This window comes from Sebastes fasciatus, chromosome 2 (genome assembly GCF_043250625.1).
Source record: "Sebastes fasciatus isolate fSebFas1 chromosome 2, fSebFas1.pri, whole genome shotgun sequence".
NCBI lineage: Eukaryota > Metazoa > Chordata > Actinopteri > Perciformes > Sebastidae > Sebastes > Sebastes fasciatus.
Window position 1 is genome coordinate 31,319,857 of NC_133796.1, and position 9,816 is coordinate 31,329,672.

At 39.1% G+C, this 9,816-nt stretch overlaps 1 protein-coding gene across 1 annotated transcript; it reads right to left on the reverse strand.

Moving 5' to 3' along the window:
• Positions 1-773: 773 nt before the first annotated feature.
• Positions 774-8,843, reverse strand: LOC141758092 (interleukin-18 receptor 1-like). The gene is made up of 10 exons (XM_074619196.1): positions 8,479-8,843; positions 5,980-6,232; positions 4,679-4,844; positions 4,303-4,441; positions 4,155-4,220; positions 3,925-4,048; positions 3,616-3,761; positions 3,196-3,339; positions 2,927-3,079; positions 774-1,504 (listed from the first exon to the last, which is right to left on the reverse strand). The coding sequence occupies exons 1-10, from the start codon at positions 8,546-8,548 to the stop codon at positions 1,146-1,148; spliced, it is 1,620 nt and encodes a 539-aa protein (XP_074475297.1). The 5' UTR covers positions 8,549-8,843; the 3' UTR covers positions 774-1,145.
• Positions 8,844-9,816: the final 973 nt, after the last annotated feature.

Sequence of the window (9,816 nt, forward strand, 5' to 3'; positions counted from 1 at the left end):
GTGTGTCTTTGTTGGACTGTGTGTGTATGTGCATGCTTGTGTCAAACATTAGAACATATTCAACAAAAAAAACAAAAAACACCAAAAAGCATTAACATTTCCTGTAGCTGGTCTTAACATCTCATCTAGTTAGGTCTTGTCCTGTGTTGCCTTCAAACACTAATTTAAAAAAAGATGGAGATTTTGCATGTTTATGTATCTAGATCCATGAACCGGTTTTGCACCCTCAATTTCTGTGTAACTTCTGTGTAAAATTGTGTGTGTGTATGTATGTGGCCCATTTTAGCTGAAAATTGTGGCCCATTTTAGCCGGCTGGTTAAGATGAACTTGACTTTTTGACTAAATTTCAACTCTTTTTTATTTTAAAAAACCTGTCATAACATTGCTCATAAACATTTTGATTTGATTGTAAGCTTACTTATAATTGCTTTATCATCCGTATTAGTGATGAGTGACATTTGCTATGTCACGCTCTCTTACCATACCATTTCTCTGACATGCTTCATGTAACATTATGCCCTGCCCACATTAGCAACCTCAGACCAGCCAAAACTATTGTTACATCTCAACTAGTGTTGTAGCAACAGTGCAAGATCAGTTATTGTGATTGGCTGTAAAATTTTAAAGGGCTATGACGCTCCAACCTTACCTGGCCCATTTTACCTGACTCCACCCTGTATGTAAACGTTTCCCGCAGAACATTTACATATACACAGTGGTATGGCAAGAAATGTGTAATAATAAGGCAGGGAAATCCAGTGACACCACTGATGTAGAAAACATGGATTTTAATTAATGAGCCACTATGAAAAGCAACATCTCAACTGTAATGAGAATACATTAGTCGGACAATTCTGGATATGTCAGTAGTAACAGTGTATAGACTGATGTGATCATATAGGCTAACGTTATAACAAGGAACATTTTTACATTTTTACATTATAATTATAATTACATAACCTGTCCTTGTGTCAGCTGTCATACTAAAAAGGAAACAGATGAGGGCAAATCAAGAATGCAAGATGTTACATAGAAGTGTTAAAACACTTAAGTTAAAATGTAAAAACAAAAGAATTATACAATTATTAAGTCATATACTGAAAACAGATATAAGCTATCAATTCTGACTTGGCTAAACATTTTATCATGATGTAACATCATAGATTGTCTGAGGTAACAGCCTTGTTTTTTGTGCATGCTGCGGGGCAGCTAGGTAATAACGAAGCTGCTTCCAGAAGGAAGAGGAGGGCGGCATGGATCTTATGCCCTTCCACGTGACACAGTCTCCAGCCTCGCCAAGAAGCTGTAAGGCCTCTGGTAACGAACCAGATCTCGACATTTCTGTTGACTCAGTTTGGATGAAAACCAAGCGAGTCTGCCGCTCCACAAGAGCTGCGTGGATGGCACTCAGCAGGCCGGATCCTGGACCAGTATCTGGAGAGGTAGGAACCAAAACCACCGTGCGACTCTCCTCTACACAGTCCAGCACTGCCTCCGCCATAGCTGCAACCAACCAGAGTTCAGATTTAACATTACTTCATTAAGATTTTAGGTAGATTCTCTTCAAAGTAGGGATGTCCCGATTCAATCTCAAAGATTGGTATCAGGGCCGATCAAGGCATTTTTAAAAGCGAGGTTTGGTAATCTTGAGAGAATAGCAGGAGTACGCTACATTTAAAAATGTATCCAACCAAAAAACCTAGCCCAGTGATGACAACTTTTTCCAATGAAAGTAGCTAGCAGCACTAGCTCCAAAAGTCCTTAAATCTAGTGGAATAGTCTCCAAATCGGCAACACTGACAGTCCATTGCTTCAGGCCTCCCTCAAAAGCCACTCCCCCAAAATTATCATTATGAACGTAAACAACGAACATGGCTATTGTTAGTACTCACAGGTGTCGAGCTAGCATCTTGTGGGCAGGCAGGTAGCAGGCTTATTACAGTCCTGCGACAGCCACAGATACCAGATTGTTTTTTTTTTGTCAGAGCATTTGATTTAGTGATTTCTGTCGGGATGTAATGAGAATTTCAACAAATATAACAAAAAATGTTTTTGACGTTTACCAACCTTAGCTTTAACTGATCAGTATTGGCTATATTGAGCTATTGTGCTCGATCCGATCCTTCGTTTTACGTCAGCTGTCACACAGAGGTTTCTTAATTGTGAAGCTTTCATTCACAGCAATGCAAAGAATGCAGCCGCCGTCAACTTTCCAACTCTCTGCTGTCCGTCTCCCCTCTACTCCGCGTGGTGAAACACCACACACCATAGACAACAGCAAAACGCAGTACAAGACTGTTTATTTATGTTATTTCTGCTGTCATCTGGTGCATGGTGTTCCACCACGGACAGCACAGACAGACAGCGGCGGAGAACGGACAGACGACAACCACACTCATCACGCCACTGCCAAGTGCAACAAAAGCCCCGCGAGCTAAAAGCCAATAAGAGTCATTTATTAATTTAATCCACGCAAAAGATGTATAGACGACGAAAATAAACGCGCGACGGAATACATTCAGGTAACTTAGACAAAGGCTGCATCGAAGCAACAAACACTGGAGGACACTTTTAAAGGGAGAGAGAAACTCCCTCGAGACAGCGACAAAACCAAAAACATTACGCAGAGGGCTTATGGTTTCATACTTTATTTTGTAAAAAAGTAAAAATAAGAAACAATAAGGAACAGTTTAGATTTTTTCTTAATGCAGTGCTGAGCTATTGAGTTGTCAAGCGTATACATTGGATTGATTTTAATAACTTAAAGAGCACTGTGCAGCTGTATTATCTAGGAAAATAGAAGTTTCGGATTGGGACTCGGTACCAGCAGATACTCGATATTAAATAACTCAGATCGGGATTGGGGGCAAAAAATCTTGATCCGGACATCCCTACTTCAAAGTAAGCTATATCTTAAATACATACCTTTCCCTGGTAAGACGTCGCGATCAAAAAGACAGAGACTGTAACCAAACCTCTCTTCTAAAACACTCTCCAGCCATTTTCTGTCATCTTCATTTAGTCCTGCGTCTGTGTCGCTCTTGTAACACAGCAAAAAGGCATCATAGCTCTTTCCATCTAAGCAAAAAACAACAAACAAAAACATATTTGTTACTGCTGTCACACTGTCCAAAGAAAGCAGAAATATGGGCCTGTTAAACATAAGTTACTAAGAACTAGAACATGACTCCCACCTGAGGTGCTGCTATGGCAGCCAAGAGTGTCTCTTAGGAAAAGAGTGATGTTAATTTTGAACCTCACATAGATAACTACTGTCAAAACCATCACCACCAAAACGCAGACACTGCCAAGAGCCAGGGAAACGTAAGAAGGGCGAGCTGTAGGGAAATAACAGAGAATACATGTATTAAAATAGTCATTTAAACATGGTAGTAGACAGAAAGGGGACAGTCACTTAATGTGAATGGGGGCTGGCTCAAACAGGCTTTTCTGACATTTGTTTAGACTAAATGATTAATTAGTTATTCCAAAAATAATAATCGTTAGTTGCAGCTCGCACTCAAAAAGCACAACTAGGTGAGTTGATTGAACAGGTTTAAGATTTAAGGCAAGGTTTTGAACACACATTTGACCTATCCATTAATCTTACATACGTTTTTGGGCCAAGTTGATGGTGACGGAGCTTGAGGGTCCAGATGAAGACTGCAGTATACAGGTGTACGTTTTTGATAGATCCTCCTCTGACACTGTTTTGAAGACTAGAGATGCTGTCATCTTTATTTCTTCAGTATTATTTTCCCTGGAAAGGAAAGGAAAGGAAAGGAAAGGAAAGGAAAGGAAAGGAAAGGAAAGGAAGATCCAGAAGGACAATTGTTAGCTATGATATGTGTGTGTGCATATGTGGCTACGTGTGACATTTGTACTTAGTTGTGAGGGCTGGTACAGCTGTGTGAAGTGTTTACCATGTGGTATTGTAGAAAACTGGAAAGTTGTTGTTCGTTCCCACATCTGATTTCCCGCTGATCCAGAACACCACGCCAGATTGTGAAAACATAACAGCTTTACAAATAATCACCTTTGGTGAGCCTGGAGAAAACAGAGTTAAAGATTTAAAATGTGTGATTTAGAAAGATAATAAAAGCTCATATGTATATCAAAGTGTGTGTATCCGCACTACAAGACTGAAGCTCACCCAAATCTACATAAATTGTATCATTGTTGTGTGGTGAAGTGATCTCTGTCTTTTTCTGTGATTTTTCTGTGCAAAACAAGGAAAAAGCACTTAACATCTTTTTATTCAACGTATGAAGATAAACAGGTCCAAACAGTGTTTTTCTCACCATTTGGTATCAGTATAAGCAGCACTGTAAAGGTCATGTTATATATTTGATCATGATACAGGTAAGATCTGGTACAGGTGTAGTTGCCACGGTCATTCTTTTCCACACTTTTCCACACGCCTTTTTGCAGTGACTCGCCCTACAAGATGGAAAATTAAGTTGATTTTTAAAGCATGAAGTGAATGAAAACCAGCCTTAAATGTAGAACAAAACATTACCACATTACCCCAAAAACTATGGTATGCTTTGTAAAAAATTAAAGATATACAGAGATTTGTAAATCAAATGGGTTAAAACATGCAGTTAGAAGTGCCCACCAGAAGGATCACCTGATCACATAAAATATTATATAACCAAATCTGCTGTGTTTACGTACCTTGTGCCATATAATGCCTTTGCTGGTAATATCCGGGATGCTTACTGGTATGTTTACATCAGGGCAATGCAACGTGCAGGCCTCTCCTATGCTACATGTTTCAGGGTACACTTCATACTCTCTTGTGTGAACTGTCAGCCTGAACCAGAACTGGGGGCCGGCATTCCTGTCATGTCATCAAAGAAAAGGTTAATATGAAGGTTTCACTTTACATTTGAATCACAACAACTGACTATGAATGTGAAAGTAAAGGAGGCTTTAAGGATCAGTTTCCCTATTATACATGTTCCTCTTAGCGAGTTTGCCATTCCTACATCCAGATAGTTTTGGTATCATTTGGCAAGATCTGCACATGAAACGCAACAATTCTTTCCAGAATCCGAGACTGAAGATAATTCCCATAGTGTATTTGGTCTTAAAATGTACGCTTCAAAGGAAGGATACCCTGACATGGGATTGGGCTGTTGTCTGACATTACTAGACTGTATACAGTCCATGCTTTATACACAGCAAGCTAGTAATAAAGATGGACGACAAGACAGCTCCCAAAAAGTGAAGCCAAAACATCTTGATCGCTCCCTGGTGGACTAGCTGCAGTAAAGGTCATAAATCCCGCCCCCTCCATGTTAGCGAATGGGATATGGGCTAAACTAAAAAGCACACGTCAAATACATTTTTCCCTAAGATGGTTTCTGTCATTTTAGGTAGTTCTCATCACGCTGATGTATGTTCATTGTTCCTTCATGTTCAACTGTTCATTTTTCTGATAAGTTTGGTTTTAACTAGTTATTTGATGCTATAAAAAGGGGGTGAGAGTCATGAATGGCAGCTGTGAGTCTCTCTCGCTGACAAGCTGCGGCCGTGCTCGGCTCGCTCAGCTCCAAGCCCCCCCGATCACTACTGCGCAGACTCTGGCTCCAAATTACGTCAAAATCTCAAGATGGCAGCTCCCGTATCCAGGATGTTTTGGCTTCACTTCTGTACAGTAGGAGGAAGTGGAGACACGTCGTCCATCTTTAAATAGGTATAAAGCCATTCAGTACCGTATTCTCACAAATCATCGCAGCTTGCCTGAGAAAAAAATTACTTTTATGTATTCACTGTACATCTACAAATTCATCTCCAAAGCACCAAATAGCGACTCTATCTGCAGGAACCTATCTGCATGACGATATTCATGCCACATACTGCTTTACTGTGTCAAACTGAATGCCTTTTGTAAGATATGCCAGGGGAACATTATTTCAAGATACTGAAAGATAAACAGAGTCTGGATCATTGTAGGACTGGCTGGACTTTACCCCAGAGAGCATGAGTAATTCCCCTGTTGGTTGACAGAAGCACTGAGAATCACAAAGCTCCTCCCATGAAGCAGCACGCCCATCTGCCTCTGTTCAGCTGGTGACATGTTGGTCAGATCCATCTCCTGGGTGGTGTAACTGGTCCACATCACTTTGGCATCATCAGGATTATACCCTCTGTCACGAGGGCAGTACAGCGCCACCATCTCGCCTGCCTTGACACGTATCTCTCTGGGTCTCCGAGGACACACACCTGCAAATGAGTGTCACAAATTTTAGTTCATTTTAGTGTGTTAAATTATAACGAGTGAACCAGTGAAATTACCAGTAAACGCTGGCATCCCGCTCACTGTGTAAGTGAGGCTTGCACACAAAACGATTGGTCTATCGTACTGTCAATCAACATATCGATAGCACTGGTCCTTAAGAGCAAAATGAGTTAGACGCTTGGTTGTAACCCCTCTTTAGAAGCTTTTATGGAGATCCAAGCGACATGTGAGCATCAAAGTTTGGTTGTAAAGAGCTCACTTAATAGTTGTCTGTGTTATTTATTGGTTATAATTCATATTTAATCGCGATTAATCGCATGATTGTCCATAGTTAATCACGATTAATAGTAAATTTTTGTATCTGTTCAAAATGTACCTTAAAGGGAAATTTATCAAGTATTTAATACCATGGCAGTTTGTCCTTGCCACAATTTAGCGCAAGTTTGGAGCGTTATTTAGCCTACAGGATCTTCACTCTAGCTTTAAAACGGATTCTCAGAAAGATAGATTACGTTAATGCGTTAAAGAAATTAGTGGCGTTAAAACAAATTTGAGTTAATGCGTTATTATCGCGTTTCTTTGACAGCCCTAGTTATAATACTTTTGTTCACCGTCTGGGAGTTGACCCTTGACCCCTATGAAGTCAGAAAGGCTAATGACATTAGTAAATGTTACTTTGTGTGAATCTTTGTGTTTTCACTTTTCCAGTTGTGTTATTCATTGGTCATGAGGCTTTTGTTATAGCTACATAGTTCCTGTCAGTTTCACCACAACTCCTACAGATTACTGTTTCTATTCACAGAAAATAAATCTTCATTTTCAAATAGCCCTTTTACAGACATGCCCACTTTATGATAATCGCATGCAGTTTGGGGCAAGTCATAGTCAAGTCCGTTGACTTGACTATGACTGACACACTGACAGCTGCTGTTGCACGTTGGGCTGCAGTTTGCCATGTTATGATTTGAGCATATTTTTTATGCTAAATGCAGTACCTGTGAGGGTTTCTGGACAATGGTTGTCATTGTTTTGTGTTGTTAATTAATTTCAAATAATAAATATATACATACATTTGCATAAAGCAGCATTTTTTCCCACTTCCATGTTGATAAGAGCATTAAATACTTGCACGATTAACTATGGACAATCATGTGATTAATCACAATTAAATATTTTAATTGATTGACAGCCCACTGTAATCTCATAATTCAAATGTCTGTTCGTAAACTATTTACTGCGATCAACCAATCTGAATTTCTTCAATTAGCAATGTATATTTGTTATTTAAAGAAAGTTGACAGTTACATTTGGTGTATCTCCTATACTGGCTCATTTCTGAAACAGCATGAACTTGGCGGATGCGACCGTTACGAAAGCACAGACCACATCCTGATTTCTTGGTGCTGATCAGTCTTGTGATTTCAGTGTGATGGGAAATCAGTCCGTGCTGGTCAGTGCATTCAATGAAACAGAAAGAGATGTGCCAATGCACATAAGTGTAGGCTATGTAATATTTGCATATGTTTAATATATATGATGGTCACATCTGCATGTAGCATAGAACCAGTCCATGCTTTTATGTTAATACAAATAACCACTAAATTAGCCATATTAACTTTCAGTGGTTTCGCCCTGTGTGAAGTACATTTACTCAAGTACCCTAATGCAGTTTTGAGGTACTTGTACTTTATTTGAACCTTTCTTTTTCTTTTTGCAGATTCAGATTAATAATACGGAATATAATCACAAATCAAATTATGATGCATTATTATAAGATAAGACTTTATTGATCCCCAGAGGGAAAGTGGCAAACCACCCAGCAGTATCTAAAGTAATTAAATGATCATCAATAATAATGATCCAATTATAGCCTATAATATTATTCTGAATGAGTCAGTTCTGTCATCTATCTCGTCTTATCTTATCTATCTATCTATCTATCTATCTATCTATCTATCTGTCTGTCTGTCTGTCTATCTATCTATCTATCTATCTATCTATCTATCTATCTATCTATCTATCTATCTATCTGTCTGTCTGTCTGTCTATCTATCTATCTATCTATCTATCTATCTATCTATCTGTCTGTCTATCTATCTATCTATCTATCTATCTATCTATCTATCTATCTATCTATCTATCTGTCTATCTATCTATCTATCTATCTATCTATCTATAAACCACATCATTGCATATTCACCCTTTAACACCACTAAGAGCATGTTCTTACCTGATAATGATGTGAGGAGGAGAAACAGAGGGAGCAGAATTACTTTCACCATCATGATAACACCAAACATTCAGGAGCGTCGTCTAAATGGTGTGCAGGCTAAACAACTGTCTCCACACGCAGTGCTGCTGCTGAGTTGAACATTTCCCCCAACATGTGAAACCACATTAGCTGATGATGAACACTGATATTTAAGGAAGAGCGTCACGATGCCACCACAGTGTAGGCTACGGCTGTTGAATCTCCCAGCAAGAAAATAGAGATTCCCCCCCATGATAAATGATAAAATATGAAAGTTGAACTCATGAAACCTCCTTTGTTAAACCACGCACATTATCTGGAAACGGACATGGAAACCCGACAAACGGTGTCAGCTCTAACCAGAGGAAACATATAATATGACAGACTTGTTTACTCTTTGTGATGGGGATCCACCTGGCAGGACTGGGGGGAGATAGCAGATCAACAGTAGATGTCACATAGAAGTGGTGCACATCATCTGAGAGCTAGCTTTTAGTCAGAAATCTGTAATAAACATGAATGAATGAATGAATGAATTAAAATGAATTGTGAAAGTGTATAAGAGTTAGAACATTATGATAGAAGTATATGATGGCCATTCCCATGCTCTATTATATCTTATAAGTTGTTGCAGCACTTTTTGGGTTGATAACATTTGTTACACAGTTTTGGTGCAAAATGTAACCATTTTTACCTATATCGAGAATAGATAACATGATCAAGAATCCCTCAAAAAAAATACCACATTAAGACACCAAGACCTTGAGGAACACCATAAAAAAAGCCATTTGGCATACATTTTTTTTGACATTTGGAGATTTCTGCAAGAATTGCAATTTTCGGCAATTGGATGGCGAGCACTTCTGTTCTGAAAACTGCTCAGAAACCCCCTTATTGTCAATCTACCTAGGAAAGCCATCCATCTTATGAATGCCCTTGGTCTCTTGTTTCCTGAGGCTGTGATTATCTTAGAGGTCACCATAGGTCATTTTATACAGTGAGGTCATGTTTCAAAAAATGGTCTCACTACAATGAAATGGCTACTATGGGGACTAACATCATCACACACGAATACAATTGGTCTCATTGGATCTACAAGAGTTTCAGCTTTACAGTGATACCCAATTGTAATTCCAAGACTGTTTAGGGACCCCAGTATGCAGAAATATTCAAATACTCCATTTTTGAATAGGCAAAATTAGCACATTTATTGTGCATACAAAAATGTGCATGTTTTTTGCCCCAAACTGCATGTGATTATCATAAAGTGGGCCTGTAAAGGGGAGACTCGTGGGAACCCTTAGAACCTCAAGGTCA